This window comes from Cavia porcellus, unplaced genomic scaffold (assembly GCF_034190915.1).
Source record: "Cavia porcellus strain 051 isolate PalLab524CR breed Dunkin Hartley unplaced genomic scaffold, mCavPor4.1 scaffold_17, whole genome shotgun sequence".
NCBI lineage: Eukaryota > Metazoa > Chordata > Mammalia > Rodentia > Caviidae > Cavia > Cavia porcellus.
The window spans coordinates 24,171,845-24,194,994 of record NW_026947500.1 but is presented as its reverse complement, the minus strand read 5'-3'; the positions used below and the strand labels follow the sequence as shown (position 1 = coordinate 24,194,994).

Below are 23,150 nucleotides of genomic sequence, written 5' to 3'. Positions count from 1 at the left end.
CTTGGAAACCAACCAATTAAATACCATGCTGAATGGAGTGAGCAGGTGGGCATTAATGAGTTAAGTGCCTGGTCCCACAAAAATCACCAGCTGAACTACCCAACCAGCTAAACTCTGACAGGAGCGTGTGAAGCACGAGTGAAGATGGTTGGTTGCTATCAGACGATGGGGAGACAAGAGCTGGAGAAAGATGTGAAGGCAGAAGGTCAGAGTGTGACAAGAGGACTCCACTAGCCATCACTAACTCTGGGGATGAGGAAGGGGCCAGGAACCAAGGAATGCAGTGGTTTCAGAAGCTAGAAAAATTCCCAGTGTCCCAAGAGCCTCAGGCAGTCTGCCTGGCCCATGTTTGGTTTTAGCCCAGATACCACACTGGACCTCTGTCCTGCAGAACCAGGCACTGTGCATGTTCATTACTGATTGTGGGTTAGTCACAGCAGCAACAGCCAGGTAGAGTGGGCCTGGGTAGGAGGAAGGGGCAACAGGCTCTGTGCTGTCAACCAACCAAAGCTACTCATAGGGCCATCTTCCCTGCCAGCTTCTCAGACACAGAACTTCTGCAGAGCGCCTAGTCTTCCCTGTGCCAAAGTACCCTTCACCATGGCACATGCCTGTAATCACAGCACTTGGGAGGCCGAGGCAGGAGTATTATTAAGAGTTTGAGGCCTGCCTGGTTATATGAGTTCAAGGCCTGCCTGAACTACACAGCGAGACCCTGTCTCAAAAATAAAAATCAATTAGCAAGGAAGAAAGGTAGGCAAGTGGCAGTATTGTTACTTCCATCTGAAAGACCAACAAATGAGACCGATGTCTGCCTCACGTGTCTGTGGTCACAGTGCTGTGCTGCTCCAACCAGGCCACCAGCCACCACTCCCTGTCACAGATGCCCAAAGAGACAAGCCCTGGTCCCTGGGGCTAGCTGCCTCCATCCCCAGAAAGTGTAACCACTGACCCCAACTTCTGGTGCTTTGGGCCAAGTCTGTGTCACTGCTGCTGCCAGGGCCTCCTGAGGGGCCCACAGTGCTGTTGCTGCTCTCCAAACTGTATGTTGACAACAGCATCTGTGGGGAGCCCAGGGAAGGCAGAATCTCAGTGCTGCTGCTGGCCCTCCTCAGCCACTCTTTCCCAGAGCTCCTGGCAAGCACCAGGACAAGAGCTCCCTACAGGGGGTCCTGGCATGGCCAGACACAGGCTGAGGAACCCAGTCTTCAGCTGTAACACCTTCTGCATTTCATACCATACAGACTCCGAGGCTTGCTGGAAACTGATTTTATTAACTGCATGATACAAAAGAATGAGGACATTCAAAGGCATTTCAGTACAATATTGCTTTGTCCCAAAGGGCAGCAGAGGAGAGTAAGGCACAATGGAAGCTTAGAAATCAGGAGTGAGCTCAACAGTGGAAAGATGCCAGCTGTACACACCCAGCCACACCCCGGCAGCCCCTGGGGCCATCAGATGAGAATGTGCTGGAGCCACCAGGGAGTGGCCCAGGTGACCAGAGGGCTGGGACAGGTCAGCGGGCTGGCAGCTTGGTGAGGTCATGCCAAGCCAGCAGGGGAGACAAGAAGTGGCAGCTGATGCAGCAATGTAGCCCAAACATCCCAAAAGCCTGGAGACACCTCCCAGGTCTCCTCCTTCCTTATTATAAATAACGAAGTGCCGCTGTGGGGAGGCAGGACTGCAGCTCTCACATTATTGCGAGTGGACAAATGGCCTTTGGATTTGGAACAAGACCAGTTCCCATTTCCACGGTTACCATGGAGAAAGCACAAGAGCAAAGCCTGTGTCCCCACAGAGAAGGCCAGGGTCAGGAAAGGCCCCATCCTGAGGCCCAGCTTCTCTCCAAAAGGACACAGAGGCGGGGGATACAGCTCAGGGGCACAAGCACCTCCCTGGCAAGCACAAGGTCCTAAGTTCTATTTCTGGTACCAAAAAGATATACAGCCACTGTTGCCAGGAGGGTGAAGCTGGGGCCTTGGGGTATAAACTCACTGGTCCAACCTGTGCATGATCCTGGGTTCCAGCCCCAAACTGCCCCCTGTCAAAGTCAAGCATCCACATTGAAGCCTCCTTTCCAAAGTCCCAAAGAGACACATCTTGTGTTATTGAGACTGGTCCCCAGGGGGACCCTCCACTTTTGCTGAAGCAGAGTCTGTAGCCTGAGGTTACCAAGGACTCACCAACTTCACCAAACAAAGCAGATGAGGAAAGACGGAGTACAAATCTGGAAGACTCAGGCATGAAGGGGAGAGGGAACTGTCTGGCCCTGGGAAGGTGACAAGGGGTTTTTTGGGAGTTTTCCTGGTACAGTGTTGGTCTGGGCCTGCCTGCTGGTCCACAGGATGGCCACCTCCCAGCAGTGATGCCACCAAAAGTTACAAGGCCCCTTTCTTTGTTCAGTGTCTGATGCCTGCCAGGGAGATATGAGCAAGGGGGACCTACCCGGCTCCCTCCAGGCCCAGTTCATCGATGGCACGGAGGCCTCATCTATCCCAGAGGGTTCAATTCAGGGGGCTCTCACCCCCAAGGGACAGCCCATCCTGGCAGGTGGGAGAAAACACCAGCAGAAAGGAATGTGAGATGTGGTGACCAAGGTCCAAGGAAAAAGATGTTGAGCCTGCAGGTGCCAAGCCCTGACCGTGGTTGCTGGCCATTGGGGCTGCTGGCAGTCCCAGCAGGGCACAGGCTGCTGAGCCCCTTGGCAGGGGATTTGGAGTTGCGTCTGTGGGTGGGAGCCAGGGTGCAAGAGGGGCTCTGTGGGAGCCCTAGCCAGTCCTGCGTGGCTCAGGTATCATCCCAGATGGCACCAGCCCCCTCTCCATGGTCTGAAACAGCCAGAGCTCGAGGGACTGAGGCCACTCACTGCTCTGTGCTCAGATTGTGGATTCCCATGTCTGGTGCCCGCCACGGGGACTGTGCTGGGGCAGGTCCACAGGCGGGGTCCCCGTCCCTCCTCCTGCCTGGTGCGGCCTCTTCAGCCCTGCTCCAGGCTGTCTGTGGGCTGCACCACAGTGTAGCCCCGCTGGCCCGAGGAGAGCTGCCGGCTGAAGAAGGACGTGGAGCGCTTCGGCTTCACCCGCTTGATCCCCTTGCCTGTGAGGGAAGGAGAGGAGGCGCTGAGAGGCACCATGGAGCTTGGGTGGGGACAGCTCCCCCTGGGCTGTCTAGACTGAGAGACTGCCTGTCACTCGACCTTGTATGACTGACTGAACCAAACACCTGCAACACACAGGTGACAAAAGGGAGTGTCAGCCAGGTACAGAGGATTGCCCCAAGTTAAAGGGCTGGGGATGTAGTGTAATGCAGGGGGCCTGGGCCCAATCCATACTTCTGAATAAATATAGCCAAGTGGTCATGGTGAGCAGCGACAGTCACAGCCCACGCTGATGGGCACCTGTGACCTGATGTGATGAAAGCAGCACTTTGCTCTGTGCCTTCCCCAAACCCACAACCCATTTTTTTTTTTTAATATGCTGTGCTGTTACTGGAGTTTTCTATTCAGTTCTGCTTTGTGAACATTGTGACATTTAAATGGAGGTCTTGTGGCTAGGTGTAGCTCGGTGGATAGCACTTGTCTAGCATATTGTGGGCATGGTGTCTCGTGCCTGTAATCCCAGCACTCTGGGAGGATCTCTGAGTTCAAGGCCAGCCTGGACTACACAGCAAAATCCTATCTCACAAAACCAAAGAAAAATGAAATGTGTATCTTTGCTGTTGAACTGAAGAAACCCTGTCTGCTTTGGAATCATTTTAGATTTCTATACCCACAGTTACCCACAGTTTTAATAAAAGGTAATGGGTGGACCCTGTTTTTTGTGTTCCAGATGATTCTACATTAAACATACTGTTTTTGTTTTTTTGTCTTTTTGAGGCAGGGTCTCACTGTGCAGTTTAGGCTGGCTTTGAGCTCACTTTGAAGCCCAGGCTAGTCTTGAATTTCCAATGAGCCTCCTGCCTAAGCCTCCCAAATGCTAGGATTACAGGTGTGCGCCACCATACCCAGCTAACGAACACACTGTTGATGAACCAGTGAAAGGGAAAGAAAGGGACCCATTCTCTCCACCAGGTTCCTGCAAGAGCAGGTTACCCACCCTGCACCTGGAATCACTCCCACCCTCTCCTCTGGCATTAGTGTGGCATGCGTGTGTGTACATGCGTAGATAGTACACACTTGTCACCGAGGCTCACCATCTTCCACGTAGTCGATGGTGGAGAGGTGCTGGATCCGGCTGCACACCACACTGCTCTGTCTCCTCAGTTTGGGGCGCTGAGTGGGAGGTGGCAAGGAGTCTGGTGCGGAGTGGGGGCTGGGTGCACTCTCCTGCGGGGCGGGGGGCTCTGCAGCTTGGTTCAGCTCAATGCAGTACTCAATGAGGCTGCTCATCAGCTCCGCCTGTGTCGAGAAGATGACCAGTGATGGGCGCAGTGAGCAGGCCCAGATTCCTGTGCTTGACACTAAGGTGGTCAGATACCCAGACCTAAGGCCCCTGCCTCAAAGCAGACTTGGGAATGGACACTGCTCCCCGCAAAAAGGAGGGAGAGGGCGTGGAGGAGGGTAAGGCAAGCACTCCGGAGCAGAATGGAGTCCTAGGGTAGAAGGTGGGTGCCCTGCTTAGATGATGACAGAGCAGTGAGGGTGAGATCCCAGGCCGGAGAAAGGGCTGAGGTCATAGGCTGGCAGCTCCTTCTGAGTGCATTCTTCAACTGTGACGCCTCCCAGCAGGCTGGCAATGGGACATGTGTTGGCATAGGTAGGTGAAGTAGCCAGATAGGTGCACAGTGGGGCTCCAGGACAGGACCTAGGCCCTGAGGGACTCAGACAGGTATCTAGGGGTGGCGTCCCTTTGTCAGGAAACACAGATGTACTAATTATCAAGCATCTACTGCATGCAGGCCGCGGCATAGACTGGGAACTGAGGGATCACACTTGTGTGGCTGCTGTGTGCTTCCAAGGAGGACTGAGGACCAGGAGCTAAGTGTAGCACTGGGCCAGGTGCTGGGGGCGGCCCTGTGGACGCTGGTCCGGCCCCTGCCTGTCCTAGGGGAAGAGCAGTTGCTGGGGCCTCGGTCTCAACACACCCTCACTACACAGTGCGTGCGGGCTGCCTTGCTCGTTGGGGACCCCACCAGCTGAGAGTGGGCAGTGGGTGAGTGACCAGGTGGTGGCCATAGGAAGACGGGCCCGAACTGCAAACACATGGGGGAAGCCCTATAGGTGCCCAAGAGAGCAGGGTACTAAAACCCAGCCCCCTCCGTTCAAATCATCTCTTCCTAAAACTGCACCAGGCACAGGAGCTTGAACTCAGTGAGCCAGGCATTGGCTCGGCCTCCGAGGGTGTCCAGGGACTACAGCTGGAGTGCAGGTGTGCAGAAGGGAGGTTGGGACCCAAGCTCACACCTGCCCATCCCACAATGCCTGGGTACCAGCAAGCAATGCTTGAACTCACAACCTTACACTTACTAGGCAGCTGCTAGAACCACTGAGCTAAATCCCTGGCAGTCAACTGCATTTCTATATAATGTAATAAACAATAGGAAACTCAAATTAAAAACAGCACTATTTACAGTAGTACCAAAATAAAGCACTAAGAATAAATCTAACAAAATGCTAATAAAAAAAAAATCAAAGACACAAGCACATGCCAGGCAAACACAAGGCCTGAGTTTGATTTCTAGTACCAAAAAATAAAATAAAAGAAAGAAATCAAAGACAAATAAATGAACACATGGAAATAAGAGATTGTATGACTTAAGATGTCAATTCTCTCCAAAGTAATTTAAAAAGATCTTCTTTGTTTATTGTGTGTTTGTGTTTTGCAATGTAGTTCAGGATGGCCTGGAACTTGCAGCAATCCTCCTGCCTCAGCCTCCAGAGTGCCGGGATTACAGGCCTGTGCCACCACACCTGGATTTTTTTTTTAAATTAAAACAGGGTCTTGGGGGCTGGGGATTTAGCTCAGCAGCATAAGCGCCTGCCTTGCAAGCAGGCAGTCATGAGCTCGATCCCCGGTACCGGTAAAAAGGAAAAAGACAAAAAAAAAAAACAGGGTCTTGCTGTGTAGTTGAGATTAGCCTTGAACTTACTATGGAGCATAGGCTGACTTCCAGTGAATGATCCTCTTGGGATTACAGGCACCAACACCTCCAGCTTTTTTTTTTTTTTTTTTGAGAGACAGTTTAACCAGGCTTCTCTCAAATACATGGTCCTCCTGCTTCAGACTCCCAAGTGCTGAGACTACAGGTATTTGCCACATTACCCAACTACAAAAACTGATCTGGCCAACCATGGTAGTGCCAGCATGTAATCCCAGCACTCGGGCAGCCGAGGCAGGAGGATCGATGAATTTGAGAGGAGCTTGTACTACAAAGTGAGTTCAAGGTCAGCCCAAATGGCATAGGGAGACCTTATCTCAAAAAACCAAAAACAAAACAAAAACCAATCTGGATCTATACACACAATTGATATAAAGAAACTTTAGATGGATCATAGATGAAACTGCTATAACATTTAAAAGACTTAGGAGAATAGCCAGATGTAGTACCCATGCTTATAATACTCAGGAGGATGAGGCAGGAGGATTGCTGCAAGTTCAAGATGATTCTGGGCTACAAAATAAGTTCAAGGCCAACCTGAATTACACTGAGAGACTCCATCTCAAAAATAAACAGGAAAAAGAAAACATAGGAGTAAATTTTTGTGACTTCAGGTTAGGTGACAACTTCTTAGGAAACAAAATATACAAATCATATATGGAAAAAGAAAAAATTGCTACAATGAATTTCATCAACTAAGCATAGTGGCATAAATCTATAATCTCAACTACTCAGAAAGCTGAGGCAGGAGGATCATAAATTCAAGGCCAGCCTGGGTAATTCAGTGAGATCCTGAGCAGGGTTAGAGATATTTTATCAAAATTAAAAACATCTCTTCAAGAGACAATAAAACAGGTTGGGGACATGGCTCAGTGGCATAAGCCACTGCCTGGCAAGTACAAGGTTGTGAGTTTGATTCTCAGTACTAAAAAAGACAATAAAATGAACTCAAATTACAGATAGAAAGAAAACATTTGTATGGAGCATAGTGGTACATGTCTGTGATCCTAGCATTCAGGAGGCTGAGACAGAAAGATCACTTCAAGTTGGAGGCCAGCCTGGGCCCCACAGTGAATTTAACGCTGGTCTGAACTACATAGTGAGACTCTGTCTCAAAAAACAAACAAACAAACAACAGGACATCTGATAAAGAGGTGGTATGCACAATACTTAATGAACTCTCACAACTCATGAAGAAAGCAACTCAATAAATAAAAAGGGCAAATGATAAGAACCAGGGCTAAATGAAGATCGTGGATAGTAGTTAATAAGTATGTGGAAAGATCACAAGTGTCACTGGTGATTAACACTGACAGGACATCACTTTGGTGCAGACAGACAGAAACCAGCAACACCAAGAACCAGGGAGGACATGGAGGACTAGGGGAAGGCGACTTGCACGGCTGCTTCGGGAAACAGATTGGCAGCTTCTAGTAAAGTTAGCCATGTGCTCATCACACAGTCTCTTGAGCTTACTCTGGTTTTTTTTTTTTTTTTTCCGTTTTCCTTTTTATCGGTACCGGGGATCGAACTCACGACTGCCTGCTTGCAAGGCAGGTGCTTATGCTGCTGAGCTAAATCCCCAGCCCCTTACTCTGGGTTTTGATGATTGAGAAAAAGATCTATATTCAAGCACAAACCTATACATGAATGTTCAGAAGTGCTTTCCTGAGAGAAGTTAAAAACAGAACCACCCAAAGGCTCTCCAGTGGGTGAATAGGGGAGGCTGCAGGACACCTGTATGATGGACTAGTGCTGGATGGTAAAAGGGAGCAAGTCAGGGCTGGCGCAGGTCCACTGTACAGCGCTGCCTAATGTGTGCAGGGCCCCAGTACCCCAGGAAAGGGGTACACACACCACCGCTGAAGGGCAGGGCATAACATGCCTGTCTCTCCCCAGCTCTGGGCATCTGTGTAGCTTCTTTTTGGAAGACTTGGGACATTGGCTGGACAGGAAATGTGTACTGAAGACAGTCCTTGTGCTTGCCTGTGTGCCAACAGGGATGGAGAAGAGCTCCTCACAGGGCTCCTGGGTGGAGTCTTAAAGGTCCCCAGGGCTTTTAACCTGCTACACTGTCCCCTCCCACTGTGACAGGAGGCGATGTGTGCACGAAGCTGCAGATGCCACACTGGGCAAGCCCTCTAGGACAGCTGTCCTGCCTGCAGCTGCTCATGATACCTGGTGTGTGGTCTGCAGAGCAAGTCCCTGGCTGGCCAGGCCACTTCTCTCCAGACCCCGGTACAGGTCACATCAGCGTTACCTGCTTCGAGTAGATCCTGAGCAGCTTGTTGACAGGAAGGCCCTCAGAGTCCCCATCAAACTCCAGCCACAGGACAGGCTCCTCCTCCTCCGGGGAGGTGTGGTCCCATGACAGCTCCTGGAAGCGCAGACCCAGCAGCACGTGCTGGCCAGTGGGAGACACAGAGTAAAGCTGGAGCTTGGCAGAGGCTGCTCCCCTCCCTGTTCCCCTGCGCTGAACCAGGGGACACCTGGCTGGGACATTTGCCTGAGATTGCATCTCAGTTCCTTCAAGTGCTTCTCTAAAGGAGAGGGTCTCCAGCTTTGGTTACTTTCCGGGGCTGGGGCCCAGGAAGGCTAAGGACCTGTTCCTTAGCCCTTCCCACCAGCGGGTCAAGCATGATAGTGGGGATGCATGGGGAAGGAGACAGGTGACACATGAGGTCTGAGCTGTGACACCAGCTGTGCCCTGCACTCTAGGGCACGGCGCCCAAGGAAGGGCTAGAGTCCTTCTCCAGGACAGATGCCAGCCAAAACCTTTCCGCCATGTTGAGGGAGGGCTCGTGCCCAGGCACAGGGAAGCTGATACATGGGGTGGGCTGTCCACATTGACAGCTGGAGGGAGCCAGCCACTGAAGGCAGGGACAAACAGGACTTGGGCAGACCAGGAGTGTGCCTAGCCATTGGGTCTCTGGAGAACCCCCAGCTGGGCTCCACCACTGACCCCCAGCAAATGCAAAACCCAGGGGACATAAGGAAAGGACCCAGGGCCTAGAGACACCTGAGGGAGGCAGAGTCACTCCCAAACAGTCTGCTCACTCCACCATCCTAGTCCCTACAGGCCCAGGGGAACCTGGAAGGCTGGGCAAGGCCCAACTTCTGCTCACTAAGGCCCCCCAGGCACCTCCTGAGCCAGTACCTTCTCCCTACTGTCAATGACATGCACGCCCTCCAGACTGATGGCCACGATCACTGGCTTTCGCCCACCACGGTGCAAAATGCCCTGGGCCGGCTTGTCAATCTCACCGTGGAAGAAGGCACACCTGGGGAGGGACACAGGTCAGCCACTCACTCCCACAGGCATGTGTGCCGGGAGCCCTGCACCAAGCCCCAGAAAGCTTAAAGTGTCTGGAGTTAGAGAGAGATGAGGAAGAGGACAAGATGTGAAAGGGACACAGCAAGGTCCATTCAGGGCCAGTAAGGAGCTCTGCTGCCCCTTGTCTGCAGCAAAGACCCTCAGCAACAAGGCCCATCACGTGAGGGGTAAGGGCTGCCCAGGGGTGCAGACTGAGCCGAAGACCAAGAAGGGGCAGGTGCATGTTCTCCGTGCCCAGCCACGAAGCCACCCTATTCATACAGTGGGAGGCGCCTGGAGAGGAGCTGGCCTCTCCCCAGAAGACCCAGCAGCTTCAAGCAGTCCTGGCAGCAGAGGGAGGACCCACCTGAGGTGCCCCATCCTGAGAAAGCAGGAAGGAGAGGACAAAAACCTACCTTGGCAACAGGACTGACCCACGGCAATGACTCCTTAGGAGGAAAGCCAGTTGTGGCAGCCGGGGTCAGTCTATAGTGCTGTGTGGGGTTGCGGGGGGCCTCAGGGCAGTGACTGCTCACCCGTAGAAGGGCAGCTCGTGGCACTTGAGGAGGTAGGCACGGTAGTGGGTGCCCAGGGTGGCCTCATGGGCACCGTCACTGCTGACTGTTTCCTTCACCTGGCGATAGGCATTCAGCAGGCCCTGCTCGCCTGTGCCCGCCCTGGCTCCTCGGCCCCGCAGGGCAGCAAAGAGGCCGTGGCTCCGCTTGCAGAGGTGGGCGGGGAGGAAGGAGTCCAGCTTCTCCCTGTGGGGGAAGGAGGAAGGTGGAGCCAGAGTCTTCAGCACTTCCAAATACACAGACAAGCAGGGCTTGCTGGGGGCCCAGCCTGGGGCCCTTCCTGCTATGGGGACGCCAGACGCCCCTACCACAGAGCTCCCCATGGCCATCCCAGCAACAGCCTACTCAGAGGGGCCATGCTGAAGGTGAGGTAGGAATGTTATTAAGAGAAAGCGGGGCACCTCAGAGGAAGGAGACCCACAAGCTTTCTGGAACTGGAGAGGCAGACAGAGGTAGGGTCAGACCTCAGCCCCCTCCACAAGCAGGCTCTGCAGTCCGCCTGCCTCAGCCTTAGTCATGTCAGCTGTGCTCGCTCATCTGCAAAGCGGGGATGGTGAGGCTACCACCAGGCCACAGGGACAATTACCTCGGCCCTAAAACATGCACGGCTCTTAAGGAGAGGCCCAGGATGGGGATGGCAGAACAAGGACAGCCCAGGGTCACTGCATAATGCCACCCTTCCCACTGTCCCACTGCTCCAGAAGCCAGCTTGTCCAGCCCAGGAGCCCAAGCAGCTTCCTGCTTTGGCCCACAGCTCTATCACACCATGTGTGGCCCCCACAGGGTTTGGCTCTGCTCCTGCCTCCCTCCTGATCAGCACCCCAACAGGGAGGTCTTGAGAGCAGCACCTAGTTGGCAGAGGGGGCAGAGGCCACCTGGCCCAGTCTCTGCCCCCAGGAGGGAAGGAGACACAGGACCTTGAGTACCCACAGCATGCCAGGTGTGTGGTAAGGTCCCCACATGTCCATGGGGCCTGCTGGCACTAGATGTCCAGATTCGTGAGAGGCCAGGAAGAGTCCAGAACAGGACCCAGCTGGGAGCCAGGCCGGAGGAGGGTTTCAGGGCAGTGTCTGTCACTGTGGTAGGTGCCAGGGATTTCTCAGCTGTGAGAATTTTTACAGCCACACTGTTGCTGGGGGCCTAACACCCTTGATGCCTGGTTCTGCCAGATAAAGATATCTAAACAGAAATTTCAACTAGGTATGGTGGCACACACTCATAACTCCAGCATTCTGGGAAGCTAGGGTAGGAGTACTGAAAGTTCAAGGCCAGCCTGGAAAACTTAGGGAGACATTATCTCTAAAAACAAAAACAATGCTCACTTTGGCAGCACATATACTAACAAATAAAACGAAGTGGGCATAGTGGTACATATCTGTAATCGCAACACTCAGAAGATTGAGGCAGGAGGATCACCATGGGTTTGAGGCCAGCCTGAACTGCACAGCAAGGCTCTGTCTCAAAACAAACTGGGGTGGGGCAGGGATGTAGCTCAGTGACACAGGACCTGCCTGATAAACACAAGGTCCTGAGTTCAATTCCTGGTACCAGAAAAACTCAAAAACCAAACCAAACCAAAACAAACAGGTCGGAGTGGTAGCTGGGGCTCTGAGTGCTCAAGTCCCAGCACTGCATTAAACAAACGAAATAGGAGCCAGAGCTCTGGTCTGTGAGGCCTCCAAGGCTCCACCTCTGAGTGTGTGCAAAACAGACCCAAGTCCAGCAAGCACAGGCTCAGGCTGAGGCTGGCGCTCAACAAATATCTCTGCAGCTGTCACCTCCACCAGAAAAGGGGGCTCTCACAGGGCTGCTGGAGCCTTGGACACCCCAGGCCATGGGGAGTGGCAGCTGCTTCACGGGGGGACACATCCTGCTGAGGCCTCGCCACAAGGGACCTGTGTGGGGGACCCCAGGGTGCTGTCCACTCTTCACAGAGAAGCTGTGGGCATTTTACTTCCTGCTCTCACAAACTAAGTTAGGCAGCATTGGAGTGAAGTACTCTATGTGCTAAGGGAAAACCACTGTCAACCCAAATTGATGAACTTTGCAGTATCTTTCAAAATTGATGGAAAGTAAGATACTTCCATGACAAAGGACATCTGAGGAAATTTATGACCTGCAAACTGGTGCACCAGAATATTCCTCACCCACTGTACCATCCAATCCCTCTCTAGGGCTGGCTCTAGTTTGCTGTGCGGAAACCCAGCCTACCCTGCTCTTGGTCTATGGAATTTATGTAGGCACATGGGGTGACCCAGGGGGACATGGGCTATAGTCAACCAGTGGCCTGGTCATGATGCTTCCTTTGGGTGGACCAGAACCAAGCCATGGTCACCATGGTGAGCGTGGGAACTCTGGGCAGGCAGAAAGAGGCCTCTCATCCTTATAGGGCAGCTGTTGTTGGCCCAGAAGACACGGGCGGGAAAGAAGTAACAACAGGGTCAGGGATCCCCAATGAACTCTGGCACTAAGCTTGGTTCCGGTCGCCCTGACTACCTGGGCTTAAATGGTACCCAAGGTGACAAAGTCCCCTGCATTCAAACCACTGCAGCTAGGTTTACTGTTACTTGCAAGTGGAACACTGCTGGGGCCTCATGGCCATCAACCACGAGTCACTTAGGAGCCCCCGCCAATCCTAAGCACAAGGTCCCAGCCCTGCACTTAGCTCTTCTGCCTGCCTCACCTAGCAAGGTTGAGGTGGGGAGAAGCCTTGGTAAAGAGCAGCCCAGGCCACTGGGAGAGTCAGTATTTGCTCGGACTAAAAAGGCCAGTTTCCTCCTGACTGTGGTGGAGCCAGGCTCCACCCTTATGCACACCTGGGCCTGTTGGCTGTGGATCCCTCAGAGCCCCGAGCTTCCTCCTACCAACAGCAGATGAGAAACAAGAGGCTCAGAGAGGCTGCAGCGCCTCACACTGTGGGACCTTGCAATACTTGTAAACAGGACTCTTGGGTCACACTGCCCTCACCTCAGGGTGCAGGCCGCAGGCTGGCCAGGCTGGTAGGGCCCCAGCTGCACCCGGCATACCAGGGCGCCCAGGGCCTCACAGTCCTCCACGTCGCATGGGTACCGAGCGGCCAGCACGTTGCCCTTTGCTTCCTCGTAGAGCAGCCGCAGGATCTCCTCGTCACGGATCTGCGGGCCAGTATGGCAGGGAAGGACACCCCAGTGGGTATGAAGGTCTAGGGGTCCAGGGATGAGGTGGCTCGGCACAGGGCGCCTGACCTGGGTGGCACCTGCGGGCTCGCAGCCTCACCTGGAGCTCTCGCCATTTTGGGAAGAACACGTTCCTCCGAAACTGAAGGGAGGGCTCATCTGCAGAGAGAGCTGGGCTCGTGTCTGGCCGACCACTGCACCCCACAGGGAAAACCCCCAGTCCCTGGCCCAACCCCTCCTGGCTGCCCCTCTTGCACCTACCCATGGCCACGTCATCATCAGGGGCGTCAGTGAAGCGCAGCAGCAGCTCCGGCCACTGGCGGCCCAGCTTGTAGGGCTGGTGCTTGGGCTTCAGCTGCACCTCTATGGGACGACAGAGGGGAGGTGGCCTTGCAGCCTTGGCCTGAGGGTGCCCACCCGTCTGTCACACAGCCCCTAACTGCAGCAATGGAGGGGACCTGAGGGCCAACTGTCAGGTACTAAGTGCCCAGTGGCCTTCCAAGTGGAAGGCTGGTGCTCTGTGACTCTGTAATGACCCGTCCTACACTTCAGCCACAGAGAAATAATGCTTGGGGAGGTGACACTGCTCATCCAAAGTCACAGCAAGTGCAAGACTGTGGGCTCCAGACACAGCAAGCCTCCCCTCCTCCCAGCCTTGGGGTCGGCTACAGCTAAGAGGCTGAGGTGCAGGAGGGCACAGGGGTGATGGCACTGAAGCTGTGATGAAGGACCCAAGACGGAGGACTTCTCAAGGGGCCGCCCTCCCCTGCCCTTGACCCAGCAGGAGCCTCCCTGCTGCCAGGCTGCATCGGGGCCTCCACCCAGTCAGCTCCTGACGCCAGGTTGCCCTTTGTCATTCTCCACACCCCTGCAACACCTGAGCACGCCCAGCCTTGGCACCTCTACCTCTGCTGGTTCCCCTACCCCTGACACCACTTCCTAGATTCTCAAGTGGCTGGCTGGTCACCTGTTCTGGACCCCTAACAGAGGCAGCCCCTCCTTGAAATGGCCCTGTTGCACTACTGTTCACTTGCCTTCATGGTGTTTCCCATTGCCCAGGATCTCACACCATCCCCACTCACCCTGGCCTGTATCTGCTATAGAGGCAGAAGCTGGCTCTGAGTCACTGTGGGTCAACTGTTGATCAAGGCCCCTCACCTCAGGGCTGCAGGCCTGCTAGTGACAAGGCAGTTTTGGTTCCACACAGCTGCCTCTCCACAGGTAACAGTGGCCACTAGACGCTGCCGTTGAGAGATAGGAGGCCACATCCAAACTCACCCAGAAAAGAACTGAAACGCATGTCTGTCTCCTGCCCCCAGCTCCCTCTACACCCGTCCCTCCTGATTGGCTGGGCACCTCGACCCGCCAGCCTGATGCTAAGGGTCCTTGTCTCTGTTCTTTGGACCACCTGGGACTCCACATGGACCCTGTGCTTGACCCCAAATATCAGTCAGAACCTTCAACTCAGCCTCTTTGTCTCCATCCAGCCTCTTCCACGCAATTGCTGTCCCCAGCTTCTCCTGTCCTTTCTAGCCCTGTCATTCCTTTTGTTTTGCTTTTGTTTGTTTGAGACAGGGTCTTACTACACAGCCCAGGCTGGCCTCTACCTTACCAGCAGAGTGCTGGGTTTATGTGTGTGTGGCACCATGCTCACCTTGTCCTGTCATCTCGGACCCAGGCTTCCCACCTAGAACATAGGCCACACCCACCCCGCTTCCCTTATATGAGGTGCCTTTTGTTCTAACAGCCACCTCCCTCCCTCTCCAGGAAAGGCTCCTGCCCTCCAGCGCACCCAGTTCCTCTTCCCTCTTTCCACCTAGAGATGAGTGTTGGCAATCTGGAACTCCTGAGGGTAGGGACACGGCAGCTGGTCTTGTCCCTTGCTGTATTCCCAGGTTGTAGGACACTACTGGTGCCAGGGAGTCAGGCACATCCTTGTGGAATAAGTGATGTTGTTGACCCACTGTGGGGACCAGGAGACAGGGGGTGTCTTTCCTCCTGCATTTACTCCGAGCCACAGCAGCTCGGAGAATCCCGGCATCAGAGGGAGACTGGGCAGAAGGCCCATTCCCAGTGGCTTCCAGATGGCTCCTTCTTGCCTGGGGACAGTCACCCAAATGAGACCAACTGCTGATGCTGCATCCACATAGTGGCACTGCAAAGGCCAAACCCAGCCAAAACCTGCAAGCACAGGGTGGCTCTTCTAGGTCGTAATGTGTTCCCATCTCGCAGTCACTCAAGAAGAGCCCAGGGCTGTCACTGTCTTGTAGCCTGCAGCCCGGGCTTCTGGGGCCTCCAGACAAAGTGTAAGCAGCCTTCACCCCTTCTGCAAACAGCCTGGAAACAACATAGGTGCAGACTGTGCGGCAGCCTCCTCCTGGACACAGGACACAGTAGCCCATTCAGTCCTGGCTACGGGAATGTGGGGGTAGGGAGGAGCAAGCTGTGCAGAGAGCCTTGAGAGTTATGGCAGGGCCACCCACTGGGCCCTGCCACCAAAGACACAGTCAGGGCCTATAGTCCTGACCAGAGCCCAGAGGATGGGAGGAGACTGTGCAGTGGCCAGGAGGCTGCTCAGCAGGAAGAGGGTGGGCAGTAGCCCCAGAGCTGCAGCTGCTCAGGAAGCTGAGGGTGAGGGGGTGGGAGGTGGAGCTCCCTCTGTCAGCAAGCCCTGAGACCTTCCCTCCAGGGCAGACACACATCCCAGAAGTTTAAGACAAAAGGTCACCCCTGGGGCCCCTGCAGCCTGCCCCTGTGTTTCTCCTGGGACTAGTCCTCTTGATGGGAGACATCACACCCATCTTGGCCCAATGCCTCTTCAAGATGGGAAATATTTAAAATCAGAAAACATGCTTGGGGTTGGACATGGTGGCACACTCCTGTAATTCCAGCACTTAGGAGGCTGAGACAGGAAGACTTATTTGAGTTTGAGGTCAGCCTGGGCTACATAGTAAGCTCAAGGCCGGCCTGAACTGTACAGTGAGAACCTGTCTCAAAAAACAAACAAAAAGGAAAATGTGCCTACAGCTGGATGTGGTGGCACATACCTGTAATGCCAGCACTCAGGAGGCTGTGGAAGGAAGACTGCCTCAAGTTGAGGCAAGCCTGAGCTATGTAGTGAGCTCAAGCCCAGCCTGAAGTTGATATCAAGACCCTGTCTCAAAAAAACAAAACAAGCCTAGCCCTAGCCCAGTTCACTGGCATAGCCCTGGCCAAGGCAGCAGGCTCAGGGACCCCTTGGGTCCTCCCGATTCCAACGTGCCTCTCTACTTCAGGCCCTGCTCTGCCCTCTGCTAAGTTCAACTTCCTGGACTGTGCCCCATCCCCTGCTCTCCAAAGAACAGGATGCAATCCAGAGGCTCCACCCTGATTGTGTCTCACTCCTAACACTCGCTGGTCTCAACACTCCAGACCTCAAACTCCTTGCTGCAGGTCACCCAGGCCTGAGATGGTGAAACTACATCCACTGCCCACCAGGTGCTGCCCAGGATGCTGTGCAGATGATCATGTTCACTTCTCTCCACCTCGCAGTCCTGTACCTCCTGACACCCAGCCCCACTGAAGGGAGGAGCAGACTTGAGCCTCTCAGACATCTCCTCCAGGCTACGGTTCCTCAAAGGAGACAGCACGGGACACCCAGTCCCACCTGTCCTACTGCGCAGCAGCCAGAGGTCTGGGTCACCTGTCCCGCCAAGGCGCCTTGCTACCCAGCCAGCCATACTCACCCAACAGCGGAGAGACGAGCCAGAGTGCAAAGGCATCCACAGCAGCATCGGGGAGCTGCAGCACCTCCCGGACCATGCGGTGCAGCTCATGGGCGCTGAGCGAGGGCAGGTTCTCCACAGCCAAGGGCACCACTGTGTCGTCAGCCAGGTACACCAGCACATCAGCTGCTGCGAGGTAGGCTGGTGGGGTCAGCTGAGGCCCAAGACAGACCTCTCCAGACCCCTCTGTCACTCTATACCCCTGGGGTGATCCAGGCTGCACTCCAAAGCAGTTACAGCATCCCTGAAGGAGGGTCCTGTCCCCGTTCCCCGCCCCCCACCCGCATGTGTGTGGGTGTTTGCATATGCACATGGTACTGGTGATTGAATGCAGGACCTTTGCACTACTAGCCTTTGTTTGTTTTACATTTTGAGATGGGTAAGTCACTAAGTTGCACAGGCTAGGCTAGAACTTGTGATCTTTTTGCCTCAGCCTCCCAAAGTGCTGGGATTACAGTTCTGCACCAGCTCTGAAATATCCTTTTTTTTTTGGTTGTCGTTTACTTTTGAGACAGGGTCCTGCTATGTAGTTCAGGATGGCCTTGATGAAATATCCCCTTTCCATGAGACCCTCAGTCACCAAATAACCCAGCAACTCTGGCCCGGGTGCCAGCCCCACCCCGCCCCTTGAGATTCAGTTAGAACTGGATGGAGCAAGGTCGTGCCTTCAACTACACAGGCAGCCCCAGGGATTCCACTGCTTCTGCCCTGAAGAAGACCACTCCATCAGTGAATTTGGTGCATAGGTGAGCCTACTCTGGGGTCATAGCAGTTAGCTCCTTGGACTGGGAGTGCAGACAGTTAAGAGACCTTCGGCCTCCACCTCTCTCTGGCCCAGGCTTAGATGGGAAGGAGAATTCCTAAATCAACCCCACGTCAGAGCAATTTCCAGGTGTAAAGTTTTCTTAGGACTCTTCAAACCTCAGGGAGCAATACTGTGGCCTTTCAGGACAGCCTTAAGCAGGCTAGGAAAGTATAATCCAAACAGCCAAAGGTTCCCCATGATGAGTTGGGAAACTCTGATTTGGAATCCAGAGTCAAAAGGGAGACCCTGGTCAGGCAACCAGATTCAGCCTCCGTCCCAGAATCACAGGCACAGCAAAGGTGCACATACTCAGGTTCCAGTCCCGGCTTGCTCTCTGGCAGGCAGGTCACTTCACCAAGTCGGCGTGGGCGTATGGTGCATCACTATAGCAGAGCTGGAATTCCAGCACTGTAGGAGGCTGAGACAGGGGCTCACGAGTTTGAGCTCAGCCTGGACAATTTAGTAACTCAATGAGACCCTCATTAAAAATAAAGGGCTAGGGACACAGCTCAGTGTAAAGACCCTGGGTTCAAATCACAGCACCAAAAACAAAGGAAAACAAAACAAAAACCCAAAGATAAGGTCCTTTCCCAAAAAAGTAGGTATAAATCAAATGAGGTAAAGTCTGTGAAGGGAAAGGCATTTTTCAGCACACACACACACGCACACACACACACCCATCTCTTCTGCTCCAACAACTACTCTGAGAGATTACAGAAATCACCTCCAGGAGGAGGCCTGAGGTTCTGATTTACAGGACAGGGAAGGCTCAAATTCAGGTCACCTAGAGGGCTCCAGTAAGTAACCTGTGATTTCGCCTCATTAGGACCCAATTTCCTCCCTATAAAAAGGAAGATAATAAACTCAGCTTTTAAAAGACTGATGTGAGAAAGAAATGGACCGGAGTAAGGTGTCGTTTTTTCATTTACGTGTTCTAACTTGAATTTCACAGCCAAAAACGAAACATGTCCATTTTACAAATAAGACCATGTAAGAGTAAGGAATCAGACACTAAGCTAAAGGCACAGCCCAGGTCATAGGAGCTGGACCTCTGTGAGTTTGTCATTTCTCAACGCACCTTTTTTTTTTTTTTTGTCTTTTTCCTTTTTATCGGTACCGGGGATCGAACTCATGACTGCCTGCTTGCAAGGCAGGCGCTTATGCCGTTGAGCTAAACCTCCAGCCCCTAAAACGCACCTTATTTTAAGTTAACCCATAAAGTTATCCTTAGAGAAAAATGACACAACCTGAGGTTTTCCCCCAGGGCTGCAGTCCCAAGAGGGAATGACAGAGGGTCAGGGACCCACCTCGGGCTCCCACGGAGGACACGCTGCTTCGGTGGGAGCGTTCTGCGGGGCCGGGCTGCCCGGGATTGCCTTCTGTCCCTTCCATCTACAAAAGAAAGGACAGAGCAGTTACTGGAGGGCCAAAGGGGAGGACCAAGGACTCTCCACGCTCCCAATGAGGGAGGCAGTCCGGGACTGTCTATAAGGCTGAACACGCTGGCGGGAAGACTGCAGTGTTCAGAGCAGGGGGGAGGCTTGTCCCTCTGCCCAGGTGGAGGCGGGGCCGAGGAGTCCCACTCCCAAGGTCCAGGTAGGGGCAGACTATCGCTCGTCCGGATGCCCTGGGGCACTGAGCGCTCCCACTCGGGGTGGTAAGTGGTCAAGTTCTCACCTCGCGGGTGGCTGAGCCCACTGCCTCCTGCCACGATCTTACTCTGACCCAGCCCCGACCCAGCAGATGACCACCTACACCCCAGCTTCCGCAGACGATCTCGTCGACCCGGGAGCGCCTCGGAAGCTGAGGCGGGAGGAAACACAAAGCACACAGCCCCGCCTCTCCGACCGTGGGAGCCAATCGGAGCTCCAGATCTCCGCGCACGCGCCCTGCGGCGCCCTGTAGGGGCCGCGCAGCCTCTGCCTCCCGGGCGCGCGCCTGGGCTCTCTAGCCACGCCCCGGGAGGTGGAGGCGTCTGCTGGTGTCTGCTGCGACCCGAGTGGCGCCTGGCCAGTTGCCCAACCGTTGACTTATAATAGAGTGTGGCAAAGATTTAAGAAAACAGGGGATGGGAGCGCGAGGTCTGGCGGTCCCCGCTGGGAAACGGAGCTGGTCTCTGCGAAGAGTCGGGCTGGGTGCTGGACGGGGGCGTCGCAGAAAGCCGCCTTGGCGCAGCGCCCTCTGCCGGCAGGGGTGACGAGCTCTTGGTTGCAGTCAGGAGACAGGGCCCTCTTCCACCTGCTCCTTCCTCTCCGGGCCTCAGTTTCCTCGTCTGTAAAAAAGAGGTTGGGTTCTGTAAGTCTAAAGGGGCTGCCTCGGGCTCCAGTTGTGTCTGTGTTAGCAAGTAGGCCAGGTACACTTTTTCCAGGGCGCGGTCACCTGAGCCCTGCTATCTTAAACACACAACCTCCGGAGACCTTGAGCTGTTCCCAAGTTGAGGAGGCAGGTGGGAATCCAGCTGTCTCCTCATCAGGTCACCAACGTGTCTAGGCAGCACCAGCATGAATGTGCCTGAATCTAGCAAAACGAATCCGTGGAATGCCTGCCCAAACCGGGGCAATTTGTGGTTGTTCAAGTGACAGCAATGGGCTTGGGGATCAGCAGCAGGGGGACTGGGGCGCTTCCTCCTGACTCCCTGGGTGGAAGCAGCTCTGTGGTTCTTTGCCTGTCCAAGAGTTTTCTGTGTTTGTTGCTAGTGCCTTCACACTGAGCTGCTTAGCAGCCCTTTTTTAATTTTTCATTTTGAGTAGGGTCTCACTAAGTTACTGTTAGCCAGGCTGCAACTCAAACTTGTGATCTCCTGCCTCAGACTCCAGAGTGCCAGATCATGGTGCCAGTGCACCATGATGCCATTTTGTCTTTTTTTCCCCAAGATCTCAGTGGAGCTGGTGTGTGGACTCAGAGAAGAGTGGGTAGGAGCAAGCACCCCTCCTTCCCTGCTCTGGACCCTCACACCGCTGACTCTGCAGCTTCCTTAGCAGCAGGAGCAAAGGAAGAGCAACTCAGGGTCAAGTGCCAACTGGGTATGGAGCTTGTGCTATGGCAGGGAGTGGAGACCTAGGGGACCGTGGCCCCTGCTTTAGGGAAGTGTCCTTTATGGTTCAATTGGGGAGCAGGGGAGGAGAGAAAAGAAAGGTAAACAGAATATTTAAAAGTACAGAAGGTGATAGCGTGGACAGTAAGAGCCACAGAACACCGCAAACAGGAAGAAGTTGTTCAGTTCCTGCTCACCTGCTACGTATTGGGCCAAACCCTATTGCATGTTTCCTGATATCACATCCAGGGGACAACAATGCTGCTCGGCTGGGGCAAGCAGCACCCCAGGATGCTAAAGTCCATATCAGTAGTGCATTAAACATACAGGTTTTAAGGAAAGGCAGCCTTCATTGGAAAGGAGGATAACGGAGAAGATAGCGATCCTGTATCAGGGTAGGGTTGCTGGGTATGGTGGCACACACCTCTAATCCCAGTACTCAGATGCTGAGGCAGGAAAATCCACCATGAGTTTGAGGCCAGCCTAGGATGCATAACAAAAGTCTTGTTTCCTAAAAAGAATCAGGGTAGAGGGGGCTGGAAAGATGGAGGACCCATGAGCCCTTTGTTCCCGCTGCTTTTGTAGAGGGTCAGGATGCTCCTACCTGGAACTCGCCATAACTCAATGGTTTGTGGACCTCTGCCTACGTCCTCTCCTTGTGGTGGTGTGCTGTAGCTTCTGTCTGTGTACTTGTCCCTGGTATGGCCTTCTCTCTGGGGTGGGCAGCTAATTGGTAAGGGGGTGCCATATTCAAGGTGAGCTTAGAGTTAGTAAGAGAATATGTGGGTCTCTACTGAAGTCATATAGTGTCCCTAGAGTGAACATGGGCAGTGCAGTGGGTTTCTACAATATCCAACATCTTCTAAGGTCCCCTATCTACGGGAAACACCATCTTCTGGAAAAATACTATGTTGGTTTTCATGAAGTGTGTATACTTTTTTTGTACCCCCCCCCATATCTCCCTCCTTTTCTGTCTCCCCTGCATTGTGTTGGAGGTGGGGGACTGCTGTCTCAGCCTGGCTTTGTGCGCCTGGCTCTCTGCCTGTCAGCTCTTTCTCCCTGTGCTAAGTTCCTAATGCCACCTGTGCTGTCTCAAGTACTTTTTAATCTGTTTTTTTTTTCTTTTTGTCTCTCTCCTTGAACTGCTTCTAGGGGGATTTCTCTAGTAAAGGTTTTGCTGTTGTTTTTGAGACAGGATCTCACTGTGTAGCCCAACTTGGCCTCAAACTTACAGCAGTTCTCCTGCCTCAGCCGCCCAAGTGCTGGGATCACAGGCATGCACCACCACATCTGGCTTCTAGTAAAGTTTTAACTCCAAGTTAAGAGTAGTCAAAAAACTTAATGAGGGGCTGGGGATTTAGCATGTTTCAGAGGGCATCTTTCCAGCCCCCTCTACCCTGTTCAGCGGCATAAGCACCTGCCTTACAAGCAGGCGGTCGTGAGTTCGATCCCCGGTACTGACAAAAAAAAAAAAAACTAATGAGACCCCTATTCTATTTTTTTCCTACCTACACACCCTGGCTTTACCCCTCTGTCACCCCAGTCGGCCCTGGAAGTGGAAATAAGAGCATTAGCAGCTACCGTTTTGTGTGCTGGACACTTGCATAAGTGACTTAACCCTTGTCACACACTGAAAGTTGTGGATTATGGGAACAAGGAAGAAGAATTGGAAAGATTAAATAACGAGACTGGGAGCTGGCACTGCCACTGGCACTGGGGGAGTCTGGAAGGTTGCGTGGCACACAGGCTGCTGGGGCAGCCGCAGGCAGCAAACCGAATAAAGTGGTTCAGATGCAGGAAAGCTCTGACTGGTCAGCGCCAGCGTGGGGGGTGGGGGGCAGTGGTGGGGTGCCTGAAACCCTTGGTGAGGTTTTGTGAGGCAGGACATTGCAGAGTTGAGCTTGAGAGTGACAAGTCCACAGCTCTGCTCTGTAGTGGGAGCTCCAGAAGACGGGAAAACAATAGCAGGGCAAGCTCCCCCCCCCCCATCTTTTTGAAACAAGGCTTCAACTATGTAGCCCAGGCTGGCCTTGAACTTATTTGTCACCCAAGTTGGCCTCAAACTCACAGTGATCCTCCTACCTTTGCCTGTGGTTTCTGTTTGGCAAGGTTTCAGGAGGAGCAGGGCGTGGTTTGGACTGGAGGGAGGATGATGGGATTGGAAGAGACAGGGGGGACCTTCCTAAGGTAAGCAGGAGGGACCTGCAGGCCTTCAGGGCTGAGAGGCTTGGCCTCTTGGTGGGCTGGTCCCCTCCTTTGGCAAGGGATAAAGAACTCCACAGCCCACAGAAGGGGTAGCTCATGTCACTTGTGTGGAACAGGAGGTGAAATTTAGAGGGCAGCCCCGTCTGCTGTGAGGCCAGACCTCACGGTGTTGGGGGGCAGCTGCCTTAGGAAGCTCTGGGCAG

The 23,150-nt window shown here is 53.8% G+C and overlaps 1 protein-coding gene across 2 annotated transcripts; it reads right to left on the bottom strand.

The window, feature by feature from the left end:
* Positions 1-1,254: 1,254 nt before the first annotated feature.
* On the bottom strand, positions 1,255-19,549 carry Frmd8 (FERM domain containing 8). 2 transcript variants are annotated; one of them, XM_003468229.5, is made up of 11 exons: positions 19,386-19,549; positions 19,016-19,100; positions 16,865-17,032; positions 13,401-13,502; positions 13,240-13,298; positions 12,952-13,118; positions 9,946-10,170; positions 9,254-9,377; positions 8,357-8,500; positions 4,192-4,396; positions 1,255-3,096 (listed from the first exon to the last, which is right to left on the bottom strand). In XM_003468229.5, the coding sequence occupies exons 2-11, from the start codon at positions 19,098-19,100 to the stop codon at positions 2,978-2,980; spliced, it is 1,398 nt and encodes a 465-aa protein (XP_003468277.1). In that variant the 5' UTR covers positions 19,386-19,549; the 3' UTR covers positions 1,255-2,977. The 2 variants fall into 2 exon arrangements, with proteins under 2 accessions (XP_003468277.1, XP_005003032.1); XM_005002975.4 differs by having other exon boundaries at positions 16,865-17,029.
* Positions 19,550-23,150: the final 3,601 nt, after the last annotated feature.

Bases quoted from the DNA above. Each gene is read 5' to 3' on its own strand.
- Frmd8 (XM_003468229.5), bottom strand. From the start codon at position 19,100: ATGGAAGGGACAGAAGGCAATCCCGGGCAGCCCGGCCCCGCAGAACGC. The intron at 13,299-13,400 runs GTAGGTGCAAGA...CTCTCTCTGCAG, and splicing joins TGATGATGACGTGGCCATGG to ATGAGCCCTCCCTTCAGTTT. The intron at 13,119-13,239 runs GTGAGGCTGCGA...ACTGGCCCGCAG, and splicing joins CAAAATGGCGAGAGCTCCAG to ATCCGTGACGAGGAGATCCT.